A 24,249-nucleotide genomic window follows, 5' to 3' on the forward strand; every position below is an offset into this window, starting at 1 on the left:
TTCACCAACTGCTGCACGGACAAAAATGTCATTTCTGACTTTTTATTCGCTGAGGACGTGAGGACAGAATGTGGAGCTTACTGCTTATATCCACCTCTTACTCTTTTTTTCTCGGAAATATGAATTTAGTTTATTATTAATATTATGCATATCATACAGATGTAGGCTATGTTTTGAACGAGATAAAGTTTTTTTTTTTTTCCTTTAGAGTACATATTTACTATTTATCCGACATAGTACTTTTAACGAAAGACTCACATACATTTACATCAGCTATTAACTGTGTGAGGAAAACCTGTCAAAAAACCCCCTAAAAGATAAAAAGTAATGTTTGATGGTACTTGATAAAATAAATTCTTACAACACCTTCACAGGGGATTCACAGGTTTATTACTATTACATACTACCTCCCTCTAGTGGACATTTACTGCAATCACAACAACAGTGTCCACAAAACACCAAATTTCGCTAGCACCGCAAAATACTAATAAAGATATTGATATAACATGATTCTCAAACATCATTTCATTTCTTATTTTTTTCTTTTATTTTGTAGTAGGTATACTGCCAATTTAAATTTTATAATATTATTTAAAAAATGTTGGTTAGAACAATGGTTTGATACTTTTGTTGTTACCCTTTACATTTTGTGTGTGTGTGTGTGTGTGTGTGTGTGTTTCACAGTTGTTTAGTTTTAGCTGAAATACCTATTGAATGACAACTTACCCCATACAGTACTAAATATGGTGGGTGTTTGTGATCAATGAACGGTATCTTCGGAAGCTTATTTGCAGCCTAGACTTTATGTAGGTGGTTTTTTTTGTTCATTGAACGGTATGTCTTTGCATTGATCCACTCACTAATTTTGACAGCCCAGAATGCACAAAACGAACAAATAAGAAGACCAGAACAAGCTAGAAAAATTTCCTTTGCTGCTTGGAAACAGGTTGGAAATCCATTGCATTGCTTTTGCTGGCTTTCACATCACCTCTGAGATTCCCCTGAAGTGACAGCAGAATCATATCGACAATAGTTGGTGTGAAAGCTGGTGAAGGCCACAAGACTGCAGGTGACAGATGTTAATGGAAGGAAAGTCAATGACACACAACACAGACATGACAGGACTCACCAACCTAAAGAAATGGATATTCACTTACTGTACCTGCTGTTCAGTCAAATAACAGCCTGCATAATGAGATATTGATTTGCACAACAGTAATATCAAACATCCAAGGTATCAGTCAATCACCAAATAAATAAATATGTGGACATGAAATATCGTTTGAGTTTTAATTATTTGAAAGTATTAATGAATAGCCTATTATCTTAAAGCTTCTGCTTCTGTAGCCTACCCTACAAAGTACAAAACAACAGGTCTAGCAGGATAAAAGCTGCAATAGAAGGCTAGGCTATTTCAGTAGGTGAATATAAATAGCCCTATATGTAACCTCTACAGTAGTTTTCAGTACAGTCCATAACCGATTTAAGTTTGTATGAAACGAGAGAGAGCAAATCCGGCATGAAACATGAAAGTAGCACCGTGCCGCATCAAGTGTAGAGACTCTACCAGACTACTAGACAGCATCACTGATTATAATGCATTCTACTATAAAAAGTTAAGTATAATAATGTCACTTAGATAAATGTTGAAGAATGATCATTTTTTATCACGCACTCACATTTGCACGATTTCCCAGCAAAACTGTCAAAGCATTTTAATTATAATTCATCATGCATTTCATCTCTACATACAGTACTGTATATTGTCATTAAAATAAAGTTAGAGTGATAAGGATTTAAAGGTTCAAAGTTATGGAGTGATTGATTTGATGTTTTGATTCATACCCATTTTTGCATTGCACATATTTCATAAACAGTTCAAAACGACATTGTTCATTTTGTTCTATGCACTGTTGCACATTTGTTTCAGTTCATCTGAAATACCTGATAAGCAATTCAAGCAATCAATAGGCTGTTAAGTCATGAATTCTATGCAGCTGCTAGACTCTAGTGTCTGCAGTAGCTATAACGTCATGAAACAGATGGCCTGTGGGCTGTCTGGCTCTCTTAACTGTTGCACCGTATGCCTCATGCCCATATCTACATACCTGCACAGTGAAGTGGATAGTAAGCTACTGGTGAATGAATGTAATTTGCATTACATTTTCACTTAGATTGTTCAGCTGAACCTAAAAAGAAATGCTCCACTTGAAAGTGTCAGACAGAAGTGACAGAAAGGCGAGTCCAAAAGTCTGACACCACAATGAAAATCTCAGACCCTACATGTGCATGCATGCATATTCAAAAGTTAAGGGTCAGTATTTTTTGTTGTTTTAATTCTCTTGTGCTCACCAAGGGAGCAATTATTTGATCAAAAATACAGTAAAAACAATAATAATTTGAAAAACTATACAATTAAAAATAACTAATCTAATATATTTTAAACTAATAATAAATATTTATAAAAATACTAAATATTTTTTATTTAAAAAATTAATCTCAATATATTTTAAAGTGCAAATTATTTCTGTGATGGTAAAGTTGTTTATTTATTTATTTTTTTTAGAAATAATTCTAATATGCTATGGTACTCAAGAAACATTTATAATCAATGTTGCAAACAGTTGTGCTGTTTAATATTTTTGTGAAAACCAAGATAAATGTTTTAAAGATTCTTGATGAATTGAAAACAAAGAACAGGTTTTATTTGAAATAGAAATATGTTGTATGTTTATAAATGTTTTTACTGTAAATTGAATGCATCCTTGCTGCTTGAGTATTACTTTTGAATGGTAGTGTATATGTTATATTTAATATTTTAAATAAAGATTCAGAACTATTTCTAGGTCCAATATGTAAATTTGTGACATTGCTCATGTTACTCTGAAAGTCAGATGTTCATAAGATGCTCTTTGGCTCATTTGATCCAAAGTTCATGCAGCTCGAGTGCCGCTGCAACTTAAGCCAAAGAAGGACAAGCCACATACTATTTTTTCAATTAATAGTTATGAAATTCAAAAATTCATGTTAATTTTTCAGTTTACATTTCATGCGAATTATGCTCATAATATAAATATAAAATATATATCCACACTAGTGGTCTCAGACTTTGGACACCCCACTGTAGATCTGTTCTGCAGATCCCATCTGTTCATTTCTTGCCATACAAAGTGCTAAACCTGATTGCAACATCCTCCATTTAAAAAAACAAACAAAACAAAAACCTGGAATCAAAACAAAGTTTTGTGCAGCAAAGCCTCTCCCAGCACATCAATCTTAGAAACAGACCTGAGCTGGAGTTCTCCGTTCTCTTTACCTTCAGAGTAGCAATGGATATTTCAACTATAGCATTCAACACACACAAGAGACTTCATGTACGAGCCTACATCTGTATTACAAAAGTAATACTAGCTAAACTATGGGCAGTGCAATCTGTCTTTTTATAAAGCCATTGTGTTTTTTTTATTATTATTTTGTAAAGGTTATATTTATCTGTCCACACTGGTTTCTGCAAGTCTATTATTCATTATGCCCAGGGCTCCGACCCCACCAGAGAATCCATTGTGCCTGTTTGTTGACCCGCATGGCCTGGGATGGCCGTTGGCAGTCTCAGACAGTTGTTTCTGCATGATCGCCAAGTTGACCTTATTAGCCACCAGGAAGTCTCTCATGGAGATCATCTCTCCAGACATCCTGCGTCCATCCGTCTCACTGTCGTTCACTGCATCTGTGTCTATGGATATGTTGCGAACACGTGTTCGGACATGGGCTGGCATGACTGCATTTTTACGGGGCCGGAGAGACCTCCTGGGGCAGTGACGGCATGGTATCTCAAGCTTTTTCAGGAGCCAGTTGAGCACCTGCTTGATAACAATAGAGATGACGTTGAACAATGAATAAATGCAGCAAACGCCCATTAAAATAAAGAAGAAATTGCTGATTCGGTAGACGGTTTGGTTTTCGTAACTGGCCCGCTGGCTGCTGACCATATCCCCGAAACCAATGGTGCTGAATGCCACAAAGCAGAAGTAGAGTGAATCCAAATATCCCCATCCCTCGATTGAGGAATACATGGCCGAAGCACAACAAGAAATGATGACTGCTGCCATGCAAAGGATCATCATCACACAATACACTGAGGGCTTCCATCCTGCAAGACTGTCGTCACGATTTAGCCTCACATCGCTTGAGTCTTGTCTGCTGTCATGAGGTAAAACTCCTCTACGTCGCCGTTGGACTTCATGGCAGGATTTGAGAACAAAAGCTAATACTGTTATTATTCTCTCCAAGAACAGATTGAAAAATAAAATGGTGGCTGCACAGCCAATGAGGCCATAAAAGATCAGGAAGATTTTGCCACCGATTGTGGCTGGTGTGGTCATTCCAAACCCTGCGGGATATATGAAAGGAAGAAATGTTAATTTATACCCATATATAATGGAATAAACAGTATTTGCCACGGGCTGCTTATTGAGCTCAATCGGCCAGAACTATTTTCTTCTTCAAAGCTGGAGAACAAGCTGTTGCTATTGGTGACAGATACTGAAACATCTCCCACCTTTCCCTTGTCACACTGATTAAAATGCAAATAACACGTGGATTGCATTATTCTTCTCATATATGATTTTCCCCTGCACATGAAAGCCACCATTGACGGGGACATCATGAAGACAAGCTCATTCTCATCCTCATCTTAGGTCTGAAGACTTTATCACTGGACATTTCATGAGGTGCTTGATCACAGAGAGATGCAATGAAACCAAATTAAACATCAGTTAATATAAGCTGCAAAGGTCTATGCATGATTCTTCGTTTGGAATACTAACAGTTGTATGTGTGTGGGTTCCCCTTTGGGAAATTTTCTTGGAATTAGTTAGGAATACAGGCATGGGGAACTGGGAAATTCTGTAAACACAACTTTGATTGCATTACATGCAGCATTCGATGTAGATAAACAGCATCTTTATTAAGTCTTAGGGAAGACCTCGTGTCAATTTTTAATTTTTTTGGAATTTTTAGTTGTTATGTATTATGTTTGAGAGGGGGGAGTGTGTCATGTTTAATTATGTTTTAAATTGTACATTTTTATTTTTCAGTTCTTGAGGTGTTAGGTCAATGTTTTTAAAATCTGCAAAATTTCTGGTCAAGCCCAATATATTCACTTATTCAAAATCATTACACACGCAGGCAAAGTGACCTGCATCAATACTTCAGTGCCTCACCTAATGTACAATGTAACAATTTGCAACACTTTATTGTGTTATTGCATGTTTTATATATTTAAACTAAATGTATTCATTTTTAATCATAAAATCCTGACAAAGTGTATTTACACATATATCCACAAATAAATAAATACACAACAACATGAACACTAAAATGTAAAAACACAAGAAGTCAATAAGTCAATAATTAATAAATAGCTGTATCACATATACTGCAGGTTTAGTTAACACAAGGGCTATATGTCAGTAACTATGGTTTTGATTCAAAGTCAAATTACATAAATATTTGTTTTCTCTAACTGTTGCTTTTTAACTGTTTAAGTCAAACCACTCTTTAATTAGATTTGTGTGTGTGTGTGTGTGTGTGTGTGGATTCTATCATAATTTTTGCACAATTTCTTTCAGGTAAACAAGTTAAGATGATAAAATACATTCATGCAGGGACAATAAGACAGGTGGGACTATTTGAAATATTAGAAATGTAAACAGTTTATTCGTCACAATAATTTTGGGCTAAAGCAATGGCTATATTTTTTGCATCCTATTTCATTAAACTGTTTAGACTTTGCTGAAAGGTTGTAACAGACCACATTTACTGTGAGAATATGCCCCACTATTCAAAAAATAAGTTGTCTGGAATAAACTGTATGTACATTTTTTTTTTCTTCAGGCAACAGTTTTGGCTATTCACTGGATTGAAATCTCTCTCTCTCTCTCTCACACACACACACGCAATACTAAATACATTAGTAATACCATATTATCTATTATTTTTATGTGTTTGTTGTAAATATGTTGTATATACACATTTTAGAGTGATTTTAGATATATAGAATATACCTAATACATTTAAGAATCTTTCCTAATCTTTTTAGTCAAAATATATTTCAAGTGTCATTCTTACCGATGGTGGAAACGACAGTACCGACAAAGTAAAATGCTCCAGTAAAATCCCAGCGTGGTCTGAGGGTGTCCACCCGTATTCCTGCCATGTTCGCCTCTTCATAATGTCTCAAGAACTTCTCCAGATCACTTTTGTTGAGATTGTACTTTTGGCTGAAATGCTCAAACCTCTGAGCCCACTTTTCCTTCGCCTGCTTCTCTTTGGGATGCTCCAGGGCTGAAAAGACCGCGGCTCCGCACAGGAGGTAGAGGATGATGAGGAGCAGCAACATTATGAACCTTGCATTATCTTCATTTACAGGACCACAGCAGCACGCGCCTCTACATGCCATTATGTGACTACTGCTGGACAGGACTGGTCATAAAGTCTCCACATCTTACATTTAACGGTGGTGGGCATGCAACTGTAAGAAACTTCCTCGTCTTCCATTATTCCTGGGCTGCATGTACACCAAATGAGTATGAGCAAAGATGCTGAAAGATGCTCATACCATCCTCTGACAATGGGTTTAGTGGCAGCTGAAATCCTGTTAGATGAGATTGTGGGTGGATCTGCTAGTTCAGCTCATCTCATGTGATGCATCTCACTGGGTCTCTTCGAAAAGCCTATACCTTATATTCACTTCAGTCGCTGCTGGTACGTCCATCAGGTGGCTGCATGCACAAGCTATGGAAAATATCTTACAATACTGGATACAAGATTTGAATTTGTGTATAAACTAAAACTAATATAGTAAGCCTTCAACACCAGTGTACATAGACTAAACTCGCAAGAACTCTCTGGACATATTCACGATGTGCCCTTAAGTTCAGCAGACAAACCTCACAAGAAGAGCACGTTCCCTGCGACTGCACGAAACTCTCGGAGCAGACGCATATGGCTATGGATTTTGATTTTTACAATTTAAATATAAAAGTTTTTTTTTTTTTTTTTTTTTTTTTTTTTTTATTTTTATTGTATTTAAAATGAAATTAAATTGAGTAGCGACTAGTATCTATTTCCCATCTAAAAGGGAATGTTCTCAGAACTTTAGCTAAAGTTTGTGGCAAAGTTCCCTAAAAGTTATAAACTAATTCTAATTGATCGTTTATTCAAATTTCTCTGATCTTTAATAATTTTATCAATACATTGGCAGAAAAACATTATTTGTACATTATTCATGGTCCTTTTTTTCCCAGAAACATTTTAGTTGTTAATGTTACTACTTGTTTCAGAACACTAAGAGGACATTATAAAAGTATTGCACCCAAAGTGTATGATTGCAAAAAATAAAAAATAAAATAATAATATATATAAATATATATATATATCCATTTGTATTGAACATTTATAAAGCAACAGATTTTGATTGAAAATAAATCATACAAGTCATTTATTTTGTTTTAAAAATGTGTAAATGTATGAAGTGGCATGGGTTAAAAGGCACACAGTATTGATACAAATACTTCAGCTAAAATAGGCTAATTTAAAAAAAAATAATTTCTAAGTTAATACTTATTAAAAACAATCACTTTAGCAAAGTGTGTACTATTTTCTGCTTATTTCGATAAATAATTATTTTTTGTTCAGTAAATATACTGTCATTAAAATGTTAATATAAAACATTTTAAAATACAGAATCAAAAATCATTTTAAAAAGTAAAGATTCTGAAAGCATTGAAGGAGATCCCATAATAATTTTATTTAGATTTACAGTAGTAACAACAAATTATATTTAATGATTAATATAATGTTTTTAAATATGATGGTTTCATGCTAAACATGGGGATTATCTCTAAGATCACCCAACATAATGTATGATTTTACCATCTGAATCTAACCATATAATGTCAACAAATGGAAAAGTCAGCCTTCTATGAATTATCATGTTAATTATTGTGCCTTTAGTCCCATCAGCAGGGACACTTTTTTACCCAAAATGCCATACATTGACATATACTTTAATCATTTATAAACTGTTGCTTAAAAAAAAAAAAAAACTAATGAAAATCATTAAGAAAGACCTTTGTCTCAAAATATATTCAATCATTTTAGCAATTCTCATTTGCTACTTAAATCAACAACATTTTAAAAAACATCAAATATATGATCAAGTAAGCACAGAATCAAATTTTTTTTGCTTGCTGTGTTTGATTCTGGACGTCGATTAACGCGTATACGCGTTTTGGGTATTTTTCCTCCTGATAACCCCGAAAAGAACTTAAATTACACTTTCAGTTTTGGATCGTACAGATAAGAGCAATACATCAATCGAATCTGTAAAAGGGTTCTACTTTTTTTTTTTACAGATATATAACAACCAAAACTTTGTGCACTTATAAAATAAAGATAACAAACAAGGAGTGCTGTCTGCAGCCTTTGTCTGCGCTGATCTTCAGATAGTCAAATGCGTCATTAAAATGAACTGTCACTCAGTGAATACTCAACGAAGAGACATGAGAGATATCTATAGAAAGCCTGACATGTCTACTTTTAAACTATAAACAAGTGCTTGCTGAAACAAATATTCTGTGATAAAGTAATCCATATGAAAACAACGCGATGTCAGCGGATTTTTTTTCACGTCTCATCCCTTCATTCTCTTCTAATGCGAACCATCCCCGAACCCCGCGCCGAGCGCGCTCTTTTGAGATTCAAATGTTTCACTGAAGCGCGCGGCTTTTGAATAAACGACCACCGCACACAACCAGAAGGACAACGCAGCGAGACTGTTCTTCACAGTTTTTTTATTTTACTGTTTGCTTCGCGATGGAGGAATAAGGACATAATTCACCCAAAAAGATGTGATGTTTGGTTGAGGATTTGAGATTTGGATTTCCTCAGAAAAAAGAATGAAGCACTTTTATTCAGCCCAAACATGAGTAAGTCTTCTTTTTATTGATTTATATACTTGGTACTAGTTTTCACATACGTTGTAAACATTTTACTAGTTAGACTTTTGCCAAGAATTTTTTTTTTCCAAACTATAAGTTTCCTGATCACTAAATGTATAATCAAGTGAACTATTATGAAGTTTTCAATAACAATCTACACATACTATACCATTCAAAAGCTTGATGTAAATAATATAAATGTACCAATAAATGTAACTGTAACAAATGTAACAATCATTGCTGTTCTTTCAATTTATCCCCCCTAAAAAACCTAAAAAAAAAAATATTCTCAGCTCTTTTCAATTAATAATAATATAATAATAATGAATGATAATAATAACAATAAATGTTTTGTTTGTAGAAAAGAAAAATGTTTAAAAGGATTTCTGGAAAGGATTGTGTGAACGGAGTAATGATGCAAAAAAATTCAGTTTGAAAGTCAGCTTTGATTTTTCATAAAAACTGTTTAAACTGCATCACAATTGTGAATATTAAATTATGTTGTGGGATAATTAAATATGATTCTAAATAAACTACAAACATAAAATTATATTAGATTTATTTTGTCCTCACATTCTTTCTTGTAACTCATCACCTCCAGTGACACAGCTGACTGAATGGCTCATTATGCAGCTCATTATGCAGGCCTTAGTCTTCTCAGGCTGTGAATTCATGATAGTTGACGCTACTCGCATATGACTTTTACCAACAAAAAGTGTCTTAGAAAAATTTAAAATCAATATATTGTTTTTCTGTAAGTGAAGGTAAACAAGATGATTTTCACATCATTTAGAAAAAAAAAACTCTAGGCTACAAGCTCCAGTTCTCAAAATATCTGGGAACCAATGTTTCTGTATGTGTTTTATTGCCTTATTCAAGGTGATTTAACATTTTTAGTTTTTCACTAACCACGCATAACATTTTTTTTCTCCAAAAAACACAATCATGTACATACATGCTGCTCACATATTATTATAGCCTATTTTGTGCTGATTACAGTGAGATTAGACTTTAGCCATTGATAATTTATAAGAAACTGAAAAAAGCACAAATGTCAGGGCATGACAAAACTTCTCCAGGCCCCAAAAATACCCTTAGACTCCAGAGGGTTAAGGATCAGCCACATTTGCACATGAAGCTTGAAAAGCAGATGTTTTGTAAAGTGCTGCTAAGCCGAGTTTTTCTGCCATCTAGTGGTTTAGAGGGAAATAATATCAAAGGCGCCTATAATGTTTGCAAAATTCTAAATAGTAAAATTCCTGGAACCTAATTAAATATCACTAGAAAAAGGGATTATGTGCCAGAGACAACTGTAATATGCATTAATCAGAACTCAACATAAATGCAGATACTAGTTAGTTTTAAAGAATAACTGTTTAAACAGCTTTCCATATGATGCCTTCATGTCTTTTCATGTCTCATCTAAAGCAACACAAAACATTGCAACTTCATCAGTGGTCAGACACAATAAATTGCTCCTTTAAAATGAAGACCGATACTTAGCTGTTAGTTTGATACTTACCTTAGTCTAGTATTCAGGACATTAAAATTAAAATGCATCATAAGAAATTAGATGTCAGTTTTTCTTTGAGAAAATTTAAACTGCAAAATGCAGCAGTCTATCAATCCTTATGGTGTAAAAAAAATAATAATAAAAAAACTACCACAACCACACTTTCCAATCAAAACGTTGAAAATAAAAAGTTTGATTGGACTTAGAATTTGACTGCTAGAACAAGATATATTATTTGTAAAATGTTAATGAACATCCATAGTTAACGTAATGAACTACACTTGTGGTTAACTCTGTTAGTGCACCTGCATGAACTTGAGGATATATATATATATATATATATTTATTTATATACTCAAAAATAATTGCAAAAATGTCATATCTAGACAAAACTATGAGTTTAATAACATGGGGACAATTATTAGTAATTGCAGGGATGTAACTGGAATCGTTAACACAGTAGTCACTCATTCGAATGGTAAACATATAATGATCCTCGTGGTTTCAGCCAGACTGCTCTGTTAGGAATTACTGTAATGATGCGAGATCAATACTAAAAGACCTTTTCAGAATTCAGAGACCTCTCTAATATTTATCCAATCTAAAGCCTAAAGCAGTTTCAACAAATGTTGAAAACTCAGATAGCTGTGCAAGAGAGAGATTCATAATTCAGATTGAATATTTCATTTTCATTACAATGTACAATAAAAAATTCCACAAGCGACATGCTGTAACTTTTAAGTACAGACGTGCTGGAGAAAAGGTCTAAGTGAACCTTAAAATGATGCACAGAATCAAAATTTTGTTCATTAAAGGAATAAAAAAGGGGGCCACTGGGAATTCCTGTATCAAGGTAGAGTTAACTTTTCCAATGTTGCTAGGCAACATGACAATTTCAGGATGAGTAGAAAACAGCACCAATTGTTCTGTATTTTGAACACATTCAATATATCACTGATGCCGGGGGAGCAGAGTCCTCCTCAAACACATTACTGCATCACTGTAGTCGGGAATGAAAAAATCAATCCGCCCTTGGAGCTCGCCCGGAATTCATTTCAGAGGACATGTCCATAATCAAACTTTTAAAAAAGACCAATTTGAGATGTTTTCACCATTTCATTTAGTCCTCTTTTTATCGGAACTCTATTGGTTATACGACAAATCCGGCTCAAAATGGATGTGAAAAATAGTTATAATATATATATATATATATATATATATATATATATATATATATATATATATATATATATATATATATATATATATAAATGGTACCTGTTACCTGCTTCTGAGGTTTTTGAATCAAGGAGTAAACATGACTAGGTCAAAGCCATCTACAATGTTTGTTTTGCTGAATAAAAACATCATTTGATTGCTATTTTCAACATACATTACTGGATTTTGAAGTTTTCAAGTTTTCCACAAGTCATAGGAGGACACTGCTGCTACTGAAAAATGTATTTAGTTCCAAGGTTTTCCAGTTGTAATATGCATTTTATTTGGTCTTTTTACAAAATGTTTACAATTAAGGCATAACTAAACATCTCTACAGTTTCTATTATGAAAAAAAAAAAACAGGACTAAAATACAGCATTAAGGGTGCACACTATTATGGTGTACATCTACCATTCACCCAAAAATGAAAATTTTGTCATCATTTACTCACACTCATGTAGTTCCAAGCCTATATAAGTTTCTTTCTTATGATGAACACAAAAGAAGACATTTGGAAGAATTCTGAAGAACCAAACAGTTGTTGGTCCCCACTGACGTCCATAGAAAGTCAATGGGGACCAACAAATGTTTGATTACCAGCATTCTTCAAAATATCTTCTATGTTCAACATAAGAAAGAAACTCATTTGGAACGAAATGAAGGTGAGTAAATGTTGACAATTTTAATTTTTGGGTGAACTATCCCTTTAAAGTGTGTCATTATGGTGGCTAAATCCTAATAAGGGTGAACCCGAACAGACCCGAAGCGGAGTCAAATGCTGATGGTCTGATTTCCATATTAATTTTGTCTTATGCAGATGATCCCTGCACCTCGAACTTCTCAAGAAGGAACCCATATATTTCCATGAGTGTCTGGGGCTTGAGTGTAAGGAATATTCCAGATCCATGGTTGATCTGTAAGGAGAAGAAAACACAAATGCAACAGCATACATCAATTACAGTCTCTGAGTCTGACCTGCTCCAGGCAGAGTTCATGATGCTTTAATATGATGTAATGCAGAATTACATATTTGCCTTGGGCCAACAAAGATTCCCAGTATGGACAGAAGAGAAGGCTCTGACCTTTCCCTGAAGGCTGACCTGCCTTGAGGTATATGCTCAGCTGTGGCATATCTACTGTGTGTACTGTATCAGTATGAAGGCTCATGCATAAACTGTGTGGTTTACTTAATAATGTATTATAGGATATAGACTTCTAGAAAAGACTGTAGAACAGCAGTATCCATGGTAACCAGCTGACACGATGGGATTCAATCTCAAAACAACCCAGCAGTTGAAATACCTCTAAAAAGAACATGAAACAAAACAATGCAGTGAATGAGCTTAGATATAATACCTCTGATATGAGAACATTACACTTTACAAAAATATAAGCAAGTCAATTATCTCAAAGGAATTCTCACAGGTAACTGGGTCAAATACAGAGGCATATACAGTCAACTGTCAAAAAGCTTGTCTTATTTATACATATATACATCTAAGGAGTAGGTGGTGTAGTACCTAATAAAATTATTTAAAATAAATAGATGCCTTGCGTGTACCTGCATTATGCAAAAATAAAATAAACAAAAATGTATTAAAAAGTAATACATAACAGTGTCGTTTTAGTATAATTAAGATACTATATAGTTGTTAATCTTTTGAATTAGTTTTTAGTGTTGTTTTCATTTTAATTTTAGATTTAGTTTTAGCAATTTTGTTGTGTTTCTGTCATTTTTTTAATACAAAAAAGTCTAGAATTTTCTTTTTCTTTTCAGTTTTACTTTTAGTATATCAATTGGTGCAGGATGAATTATGCATTAAAATTAAATACTTGAAGTTAGGGGTTTTTTCAGATACCTAAGCCCGAGTATGAGCAATAGCAATAACAATGATTGCCTTTGCAAGAACTACTAAATTATTTAATTAGCGCAACAATTTCAAGAACTTTCAATAATGACAGTTTATTCATCTAACAGCAGGAACACACAGCAGTAGGGCTACACAAACATTCACATCCAGGCTTAATTGTTGCCTGGAACAGCAGCAATATACGTGAAGAGGAAGTGAAGGAAAACTAATCATCATAACCATCTACGTTTTGTCTTTTTGCCAGAAGGGGTGCATAAAAATGGCATGCAATTTACCAAAATGATTACTGAAAATAAACAAGTATGACACACCTTTGACCTGATCTTTTCTTGCACACTAAAAAACTATTCATAAAGAACAACTTTATTTTTTTGAAAGGAAGAGTTCTCCTAAATTGAAAATTATTATAAACTTACTTCACAGCTGTGGTTACTTTCATTATATGGAAAATTGAAGCTTAAACGATCTGGGTACATAGATGACAGAATTTAGTTTTTTGGGTGAACTATTCCTTTAAAGGCGTTTGCACATGAGAGGATCTTAAGCAGCACTCAATAATCTCCTCGCTGAATTAAAGAACGAGATTCAAGTAGCTACTGAGCAGCGGTCCATTCTAATTCACAATAGCTGGTCCCTTTTTAGTCGTGAGCCAAGACTGAACTGTTTGAAGAGTAGAGAGTGATGAGAAGTTCTGAGCTGATTTAGAGGGATATGAAACTATCCTTTTCTCATCACTGAGCAGAAGCAGCAGCAACAGTCAGGGCAGAAATAGAAATGTATTACGTTTGTCTTAATATAGAGGTGCAGGTACTCTTTGAGGTGTACATTTGAATGTGTGACTGGGATCGGTCTGTATTAATATCACAGGTGTTGACAGCAGGGGCTCAGATGAAATGAACTGTGAGAGTGAGCATGACGAATGCTCTTATTAAAGAAACCATAATCACTATCATATCCCCTCCCCATAACAGAAGTCATACATTAAAAACTCCTTTTAGACATAAAATAATACTCTAAGAAACACTTTACAATTAATAAATTTACTCATCAATTAAAATGACAAATATATATATATGTATATATTATGTATTTTTTATATATGTTTTTTTTTATTTTTTTTTTTTTTTTTTTTATTTATGTATGTTTAAAATTTGACTGGGTAAAATTAATATATAAATAAATAATAAATTTGCTTGATATAATTTTGTTTTATTATAATTGGTTTTATTTTTTCCTCCCAAATCCTCAATAATTTCATTTACAAGAATGTTTTACTTCTGAGTTTCAACAGTGATTTATAATATTTTTTCTTTTAATCAGAATAATAAAAAAACAATACAACTATAATATAATAATACAGATAATACATGATAAAACATTTAAATAACTCTTTTTGGAACTGAATTTTTTTTTTTGTTGTTGCATTACAATAACGAGTATTAGGGTGAAAATATTGTTATGAAAATTCCATTATAAATATGCCACAGTGCAAAAAAAATCTTAATTGTCCTAAAATAAGTCTAATTTTTCATTGAAAAAAAAAGGGTAAAGTACGACCTGGATGTCATAAGTTCTCAAAAGGTTTTTCCTATTAGAGAAAGCGCTGTTTTTTCAAACCATACGATTCTAATAAAAAAAAAAAAAAACTGATTAGTTTGGAACATTCAAAATTACTAATTACAAAGTACTATTAACCCCATGCTGGTGCTCTGGCAAGCAGAAATAACACTTAAGACAAGATTACTTGTTATATGCAAAAACGAAATCAAGTACAAAAAGAAAGTCTCTTTACCTGAACATTTTCATGTATTTCCTTTTGTGTGAAGAAGGTCATGTATGGAAGAGCTGTTGCCATGGTGCATGCAGAGAAGTTTGCAACTGCACACTTGCTTTGTAAAGCCCAAGGTTATCTGTCTATTTCCTAAAAGCTTTAATTATAGGTCTTAAATGGCCTTCTGGGTATTATGTAGTCTGCCGTATAGTGGGGGATGCAAAATAGTCAAGTTTTGGGTGATTTAAAGAGGCAGAAACACTTGTGTGACTCCACTGCAGTTAACTGTTACACACAGTTATGTAAATGAATGACATTGGAACAGATCCAGTGGGAAACTGAATATCACACGAATGAGTATCAACAAGGACAGTGACACGATGCATTTGATTTGATTGGATAAGCAATCATGTGTAGGAAATGAAGAGCCTCTATTAAGCATTTGCGCACTGATAGCAGAGGCGAGATACTACGAAAGGCCTTGATGGAAATAACTTTCATCTGAGCTCTCAATGAGTGCTGTCTGTCCTGACCGTGAACCTTTGAGTGGACAACTGGAGAATCATAGTTCTGTTCTTCATTTACTTGTAATTTTTTAAGAATTAAATTGGATAATTTATTTTCTATTACAATTTTTTTTATTAATAAATAAATAAATAATAACACAAATAATTTAGTCTGTCATGAATGCAATTCAGGCCAAGCTGAGAGACACACCTCAAACAGTATTTTGGAGATGCATTTTAACCTAAATTCGTTTACAAATGTTTGGCAGTCTGATTAAATATAGGTAAAAATATGTTAAAATCAAAAATATAAATTTAAATTAAATATAAATGATATATAACTCATATAAATTCTGTATATAAATATACTGTGCAAAGTATACATTCCAGTTCAAAAGATTTTTTTAAATGTATGTAAAAGAAGTCTTATATGTTTACCAAGGCTGCATTTATTTGATCAAAAATACAGTAAAAATAGTAATACTGTCAATATTATTTATTTATTTATGTTTTACTGCCATATCAGCAAGAATGGCTATATTTACTGCGATATTTAAGGGTTACTCCATCCCAAAATGAAAATTTTGTCATTAATCACTTACCCCCATGTCGTTCCAAACCTGTAAATGCTTCGTTCGTCTTCGGAACACAATTTAAGATATTTTGGATGAAAACAGGAAGGCTTAAGACTGTCCCATAGACTGCCAAATAAATAACAGTGTTAAGGTCCAGGAAAGTATGAAAGGCATCATCAGAATAGTCCATCTGCCATCAGTGATTCAACCGTAATGTTATAAAGCGATGAGAATACTTTTTGTACACGAAGATAACAAAAATAATGACTTTATTCAACAATTCCTCTCCTCTGTGTCTCTCCAAATCAGCGTAGCGCCATTTTGGCAATTCTGAGCAGTACACAGATGGTATACGCTCTTCTGTGTCAGCCGCGCTGCGCTGATGCGCTGTTTGCTTTCAAACCAAAGCGTAAATACACGTAAAAAAACGTATCCTTGTGGTGCGGCTGATACAAAAAAGCGTACGCCATCTTCATAACGGTTGAATCACTGATGGCAGATGGACTATTCTGACGATGCTTTTCATACTTTCCTGGACCTTGACACTGTTTTTGTATGTTTTGGGGTGTTATTTGAATAATTTGATGATTTGGGATGGCTGTATAAATTTATAAATAAGTTTAAGTATTATTACAATTTAAGATAGTTGTTTTCATTTTAAAGTAACTGTTTAAAGGCAATTTACTGCTGTGATGAAAAAAAAAAAGTACTGACCCCAAACTTTTGAATGGTAGTATATATCCTAATACAATATATGTGACCCTGGACCATAACAAACCATACATAAATGGAAAGGTTATTAATATTGAGGTTATTCAGCTTTAAGATGATGTATAACTCAATTTCCAAAAACTGACCCTTATGACTGCTTTTGTGGTCCAGGGTCACATATAATGTAATATTCCAAACACAGACAAAAAGATTCACTGATAGAATGCTAAAACATAATTTATTGTTAAAAGCACATTGAAAGCATATTGATGCATCATAATCAGTGCAGAAGCCCCAGCTTACTAAACATACTGAGAAGACTGCCCATTTTTATCATGATCTGCAGGCCATGCCCACTCATCCCACTTCATGGCTGAAGCCTCTGTTATCAAAAGACCTACGCTGCTATGGCAACCACAGAGTGCTTCTGCCTCAGTTCATAAACTGATGACACCCTTGGTTTCAATAGTACCATCGATTGCCGCCTCTATTTTCTCACCATGATTAAAGGTCGTCAAACTGACGGGGCAGGGGCAGGGTCTATAGAGCTGTTATTTTCATTTACTAAGAATGTGGCACCGATGACAGTTGGATTTTCTCTGCAATTATAGGGCTGAACAATCAAATGGTCTTTGACAGTGACTAACATAAGAACTAGTGATTCCTGATGTTATCAGTAGCATGACAACATAATGGATACCCAAAAACAGAATAAAATAATCTTACATCTCAAAGCAAAGCAAAAAAAAAGTCTGTCTAATATGCCCTGTTTTCTCTGCAAAACTTCTGTACCTAATACCATAATTCAGAACCTGTAATTTCAAGTTTGCCCCACAAGTCATGGTTAAATATCATGGTACTTCCAACAAAGGAATGACATTTCTTCTTTCCTATGAAGTAAGTATAAAATGACATACAATACTTTGCTTTCCTCGGATTTGGACTTTCATAAAACAATTTCATAAATATAAATCCTCAAAAAATATAATTGTAAAAAAATTATTTAACATTTTCAATTAATGTGAAATCTCGTTTTTTTATTTGACAGCATGCGTTGAATGCAAAACTGGTGATATATCCCTGTGAGCCTACTGCCTCTGAATCTGTGCATTTGCACAAAAGTCTGAACCACAAAACACAGTAATTGCCCAGCAGATGATAATGAGTTAATTTAGTGTCATCAGCAAGTCCTGCAGGCTATAGTTTGGGTTCATCTGCAATTATGCTGCCAGTCAACACAATGAAGAGATTTACTAAACAGCCATATACTTGACTCATGACCAAAACGCTTATTTACATAAAATGGCAGGCTTCTCGTTTATACATATTGGCTTACAGGAAGCTGACAATTAGCATCCTTTTTCTTCTTGTTGCATACATACATACAAACATACATTCATACATGTACAGAAAAAGAAAATAATTTATTTGAAATAGAAATCTTTTTAAATAATAAATTATAAATATAAATTATAACTTTTTACACACATCAAACAAATAAGTATTTATGTATATGTATATATATATATATATATATATATATATATATATATATATATATATATATATATATAGTTGTATTTAAAAACAAAATAAATGACCTCATTAATCGGTTGGCTAGACTAATGAGTATCAATGAATTTTTTGTTTTTTATTTTTATTTTTTGATAAATGCTTTATTAAATGAGAACATGAGAGAATTTGGGTGGCAGTAAATGTCATGTTTCTTCATTATTCATCTCATTTGATTGCTCAGAGCACACCACTGTGCAGGAAATGAAATGGCCATTAATTGTGTCATGCACATGCACATGCACACCCCTTGTGCTTCACTGCTGTCAGCAATTAAAATACACACTGTGCCATCACCGTTGAACACTGTGCTCATCACATACAGTAATGTACACTCAAGAAACACACTTATTCATTATACAAAAGGCTACTATAATTAAGTAGAATGTAAGTAAGCTAGAAAACGAACAAGTGTGAAAGAGCAAATTAAGACACCTGTACAGTCTCATAATAATTGATTTATTCAGCCTGGATACTGGCCTGCACTGCTAGCTTTCATTTAGGCTTTTGCATTGTGCAATTAATATCTACAGAGTGTTTCCTCAGCAATCATTTGAACTCTGAAATTCAAAGTAAAGGTTAACCTTTCCTCAAGCGATGATTCAGTGTACTTTTTACGCATTAAGCAAACCTTTAAACTTTGATGCAAATGCCTCACTGAAGTATAAATCTGTCATTTTAAATATGTGTGGTTGTTCAGAGTTCAGAAGAACATCTCTGACATTTTAATGAAGGTTGGAACTAATGAATCTTAGTCAAGTTACTTGTAATGTTCAGTCTCACCTTTGCTGGAGTAATGCTGAGGTGGGAGGTCAAAAGGCACTGGAAAGCCTTTGGAGGAGCTGGAGGCTGGAAACACATTCTTCTCCACAGGAAATGTGCTCATGTTCTACACAGACAAAGAGAAAGCACATGTATCAATGCTCAATAGGGATGTGCAAATCTGTTTATGTTCAAAATCAACAAGTCTGATATTCAACATATAAATAAGCTAAAATATAAATTACTTACTGCACAAAATTATACAAAATTACAGTGCACTTATTGCACTGTTCACACAAACATTATTAACAGCAACACTGCAAGAGAGCCTGCATCTCAGAATAATTTTTCACTGCTGAGAAAATATTTCTTAAAATAATTTTAAAAATTATTATTTTAAATAAATAATTACTAATTGGCCAATTGATTGTCAGATGACTAGCTGACTATCCTGCTCATCTCTAATGCCAAAAGATTTAGTTAAGAATTAACTAGCATCCTACAAAAAATGTTTTCACACAAATACATAATTACATGCATAATAATATTAATAACAACTCTGAAATATATGACCAAAAAAAACAAACAGTATTTCTATGAAAAGAACCAGTGGATTATTCACATTGTTCAAAAAAGACTGAGAACATGTAAAAAAAAAAAAAAAAAAAAAAAAGAAGAAGAAAAAAAAAAGGCCCAAACTAATTGAAAGATCCATTTATTTTAACCTCACATCAATAGACCTTAAGATACGCATGAACTCACATGATGGAGACAACACATGACAAAAGTGCTCGTCCAGCTCTAATGAGAACGTGTGCATTTATTCATGCTGTTTTTTGTGGAAAAAGCCAGAGGGGAGTATGGCTGTTCCGAGCGAAGCTAAACTCTCATTTGTGTGGTGGGCATGATGATGGAGGGGGCTGGATAGATTTAAAGGGCAGTGGGGAATATATCACCCAGACTCAGACAGCTAAAGCTTTCACAAAACCCAGAGAGATGCAGCAGGTGCAAGCACACAAAAACACTGTCCTGCTATCTGTGAAGAAAAAACAGAAAGCGACCTAGAAACTCAATATAAAAAGTTGGAAACAGTTAATTCTGAATATGGAAGGCATTTGGAAAAGTTTAGAAAGCTTTTTACATACATTTATATTTAATCATTTAGCAGACGTTTTTATCAAAAACAAATGAGGACAATGGAAGCAATCTAACCAGCATTTAGGACTGTTAACCACTGAGATTAATTACATGTAATAACTGCCTTCTTCTAAACTCCCTCTTTCTAAAGGCCACTTTACCCTGATGCAAGACCACCAGCACTGTCATCCACGTTATATATTATATACTATATAGTGGTGGCCAAAATGATTAGAACACTAGTATTTTCACCAGCTAAAAATGGTTTTAAATGAGTTATCTCTATCTTTTGCTGAAGTGCGTCAGTAGGAAATATCAGTTTACATTTTCAAACATTCATTTTGCCATTAATTGTAATAACCCAGTGAGATTTTTGTCAACAGCCAGTGCTCACACAGAGATCTGATCTGATTATCATCCAGTCTATCTGAAATGACATGAAGAAACAGAACCAACTGAGACAGACTCAGTCCAGAAGAACTGTGGCAACGTCTCAAAGATGCTTCAAGAGACCTACCTGCAAAGCTACCTGAAAAACTATGCGCAAGTGCACCATAGGGCAAAAGCTGCTTTAAACACAAAGGAAGGTTACACCAAATTTTTGACAGCATCCTCAGTTTACAGCTTTTTACTTGAGTGCCTAAAACCTTTAACAGTACTGTAGCTGTAGCTTTGCAAGTAGGTCTCTTGAAGCATCTTGAAACATCTATATATACACACACATATACAAAAGAAAAAATTAACTAACAGTAAAAAAAAAAACAACCAAAAAAACCCCCTCCCTAATAACCTTAAAAAATTAAAGTTAAATCTCAGCTGTCACAAGTAATACTGATAAATTGTGTTGTTGTAACTAATAAACATGTCTTAGTGGTTGAGCAGAGGCATCATTGAGGTTAATGTGGTCTGGAGTAACATGAGGGTGAGTCAGTAATTGAGTAATTTATCTGAATTTCTGCTCAATCAGCGACAGGCAGACATATTGACAGAGTTCAAGCATATTTAATTGCTGTAGCACTAGCAAAAACATCACATTTCTCATTACTAACTTCAATGGTTCTTATGTTTTTCACTAGCATCATGTCTATTGAACCCAGCTGTTCTGTTGTTTAGCCACAGCTGCTTTTGGTTGCAGTTAAAACAAGTAGCCAACTGGGTGGTTCAAGAGGATGCCAAAGAGTAAATAAATATCCAATTGGGTCAGAGCTTAAGTGGTAAACCAGGAATTTTAGGGATTGCTGTCTACAACAGATAATAATTTGATCCAACAGTTTGTAAAAGCAAACACAAAACAAAAATTAATTCACTAAACAGAACACCATGAGTGTCTCCATATACAATGAGACTGAAAAGTGAAAAACATAATTTCTGATTACTTGAACCTATTTAAAGGAAAAGTTCACCCCAAAATGAAAATTCTGTCATCATTTACTCACAATCATGTTGTTCCAAACCTGTGTAAGTTTCTTTCTTATGCTGAAAACAAAATAAGATATTTTGAAGAATTTTGTAGAACCAAACAGTTGTTGGTCTCCGTTGACTTCCACAGTAGGGAAAGAAATACTATGAAAGTCAATGAGGACCATCAACTGTTACCAGCATTCTTCAAAATAACTTCTTTTATGTTTAACATAAGACAGAAACTCATACAGGTTTGGAACGAAAAGAGGGTGAGTAAATGATGACAAAATTTATATTTTGAAGGTGAATTATTCCTTAATTTTTAGTTTCAATTCAGTGCATCTCTAATTTATTACATGTTATACTGAACACTCATTTTCTTTTAAATTTCTGTAATGGCCTTGACTGCTTGGAGGAGCTAGTAATCAGCAATATACATGAATACTAAATCAGAAAAATTGACAAAATTATGAAATCCTATATATGACTCATCAACTGCGTCTCACTTCAGGAACATGCTTTATTAAGTCAACTAGCTTTGTTGGTGGTAAAGAGGACAGGGCAAGTTTGGCTCACAAGTGGTTCTGATTGCTGTATGGCAACACAGCATGACTGAAACAACGTGACGCTGTACTGAAAACTTGAAGACATGCTGTCAAAAGTGTTTCGTTAAGAGAAAAAACAAAAAGGATTTTGTACTCTGGTGATCTTGAACAGTCTGATCTCACACTTTCTTAAACAAGAGAACTTTAATTAAAGCACCACACTGTGGCAAACAAAAAACGTGACTCATTATGAAAATTTTGGAGCATGACCTCTACAGATGTAAAAATAATTTCAATAGTCAACAAGCAGCCTCATTTGTAACTTAAGCAAGCAACCAAGTAATGGTAATGTGTACTGAATGCAAATATAATGTCCTAAAACATGCTAAGTGAAATAAATTATCCAACTTAAAAAATGGCTAATTATGGATCCATTATAATGTAACAAACCTTGTGATTTATTAAAAAATGACCTCTAGCAAGAACTAACCATGACTTAAACAAAACTGTGTTCAGCCAAAACAAAGAGGCTTCAGGGCACAAAAAAGACACAACACATCCCTTTTAAATAAGAGAGCACAACCTTTTACTATCCTCTTTCAAACTCATGCCCCCCCCCCCACACCTTTTTTTCACGGCAAGAGAACTGAACCATACTGTTGCTTAGCAACTTTTGAAGTAATTCTAAGACCTACCCTGACAACAAGGTAGGACGAATTACCCTGCAAGTATGTGAGCGCTACATAAAAGCTCTGTCTCTACACATGGAGAAACAAGAGATCTACTCCAAGACATTATGTTTAGTATTTACACACTTAGAGTAGTTAAAGGGTTAGTTCACCCAAAAATTAAAATTATGTCATTAATGACTCACCCTCATGTCGTTCCGAACCTGTAAGACCTTCGGAACACAGTTTAAGATATTTTAGATTTAGTCAGAGAGCTTTCTGACCCTCCATTGAAAATGTAAATAGGTCAATAAATTCTAACGGACCCTATGATGTCACATGGACTACTTTGATATGTTTTTATTACCTTTCTGGACATGGACATTCATGGACACCGTACATACATTTTCAATGGAGGGACAAAAAGCTCTCGGACTAAACCTAAAATATCTTTAACTGTGTTCCGAAGATGAACGGAGGTCTTACGGGTTTGGAACGACATGAGGGTGAGTCATTAATGACATAATTTTAATTTTTGGGTGAACTAACCCTTTAGGTACGACACTCAAAGACTCTACAAATGTCTTTTTTGTCTCCGCTGAGCTCCTTCTTTTACTGGAGATCTTAATTTCTCTTTTAAACTAACACCCTGCTGGAAAACGGCTAAAGTGCTCGACTCATCAACCAGAAGTAAATATTTGAAACATGACTAGAAAATATAGTAAACACTATTCCAAAAAAGTTGGGACACTGTACAAATTGTGAGTAAAAAAGGAATGGAATAATTTACAAATCTCATAAACTTATATTTTATTCACAATAGAATATAGATAACATATCAAATGTTGAAAGTGAGACATTTTTAAATGTCATGCCAAATATTGGCTCATTTTGGATTTCATGAGAGCTACACATTCCAAAAAAGTTGGGACAGGTAGCAATAAGAGGCCGAAAAAGTTAAATGTACATATAAGGAACAGCTGGAGGACCAATCTGC

General features: G+C 33.9%; 2 protein-coding genes across 2 annotated transcripts in view; both read right to left on the minus strand.

Moving 5' to 3' along the window:
- Positions 1-2,549: 2,549 nt before the first annotated feature.
- Positions 2,550-7,004, minus strand: kcnk13a (potassium channel, subfamily K, member 13a). The gene is made up of 2 exons (XM_019092123.2): positions 6,130-7,004; positions 2,550-4,390 (listed from the first exon to the last, which is right to left on the minus strand). Exons 1-2 carry the CDS (start codon positions 6,458-6,460, stop codon positions 3,489-3,491), a joined length of 1,233 nt encoding a protein of 410 aa, XP_018947668.2. The 5' UTR covers positions 6,461-7,004; the 3' UTR covers positions 2,550-3,488.
- A 4,987-nt stretch (positions 7,005-11,991) lies between these two features.
- Positions 11,992-24,249, minus strand: part of LOC109076422 (tyrosyl-DNA phosphodiesterase 1) — a 28,316-nt gene continuing 16,058 nt past the window's right edge. Inside the window, exons 15-16 of the mRNA XM_042741992.1 lie at positions 19,523-19,628; positions 11,992-12,647 (exon numbers count right to left, since the gene is read on the minus strand). Coding sequence (XP_042597926.1) covers positions 12,574-12,647; positions 19,523-19,628 — 180 coding nt within the window. The 3' untranslated portion in view covers positions 11,992-12,573. The remainder of the gene's footprint in view (positions 12,648-19,522; positions 19,629-24,249) is intronic.

The sequence above is a fragment of the Cyprinus carpio genome, chromosome B17, assembly GCF_018340385.1.
Source record: "Cyprinus carpio isolate SPL01 chromosome B17, ASM1834038v1, whole genome shotgun sequence".
Classification (NCBI taxonomy): Eukaryota; Metazoa; Chordata; class Actinopteri; order Cypriniformes; family Cyprinidae; genus Cyprinus; species Cyprinus carpio.

Coding starts and splice junctions, on each gene's coding strand:
- kcnk13a (XM_019092123.2), bottom strand. CDS start 6,460: ATGGCATGTAGAGGCGCGTGCTGCTGTGGTCCTGTAAATGAAGATAAT. Junction 4,391..6,129: donor TACTGTCGTTTCCACCATCG/GTAAGAATGACA, acceptor TATATCCCGCAG/GGTTTGGAATGACCACACCA.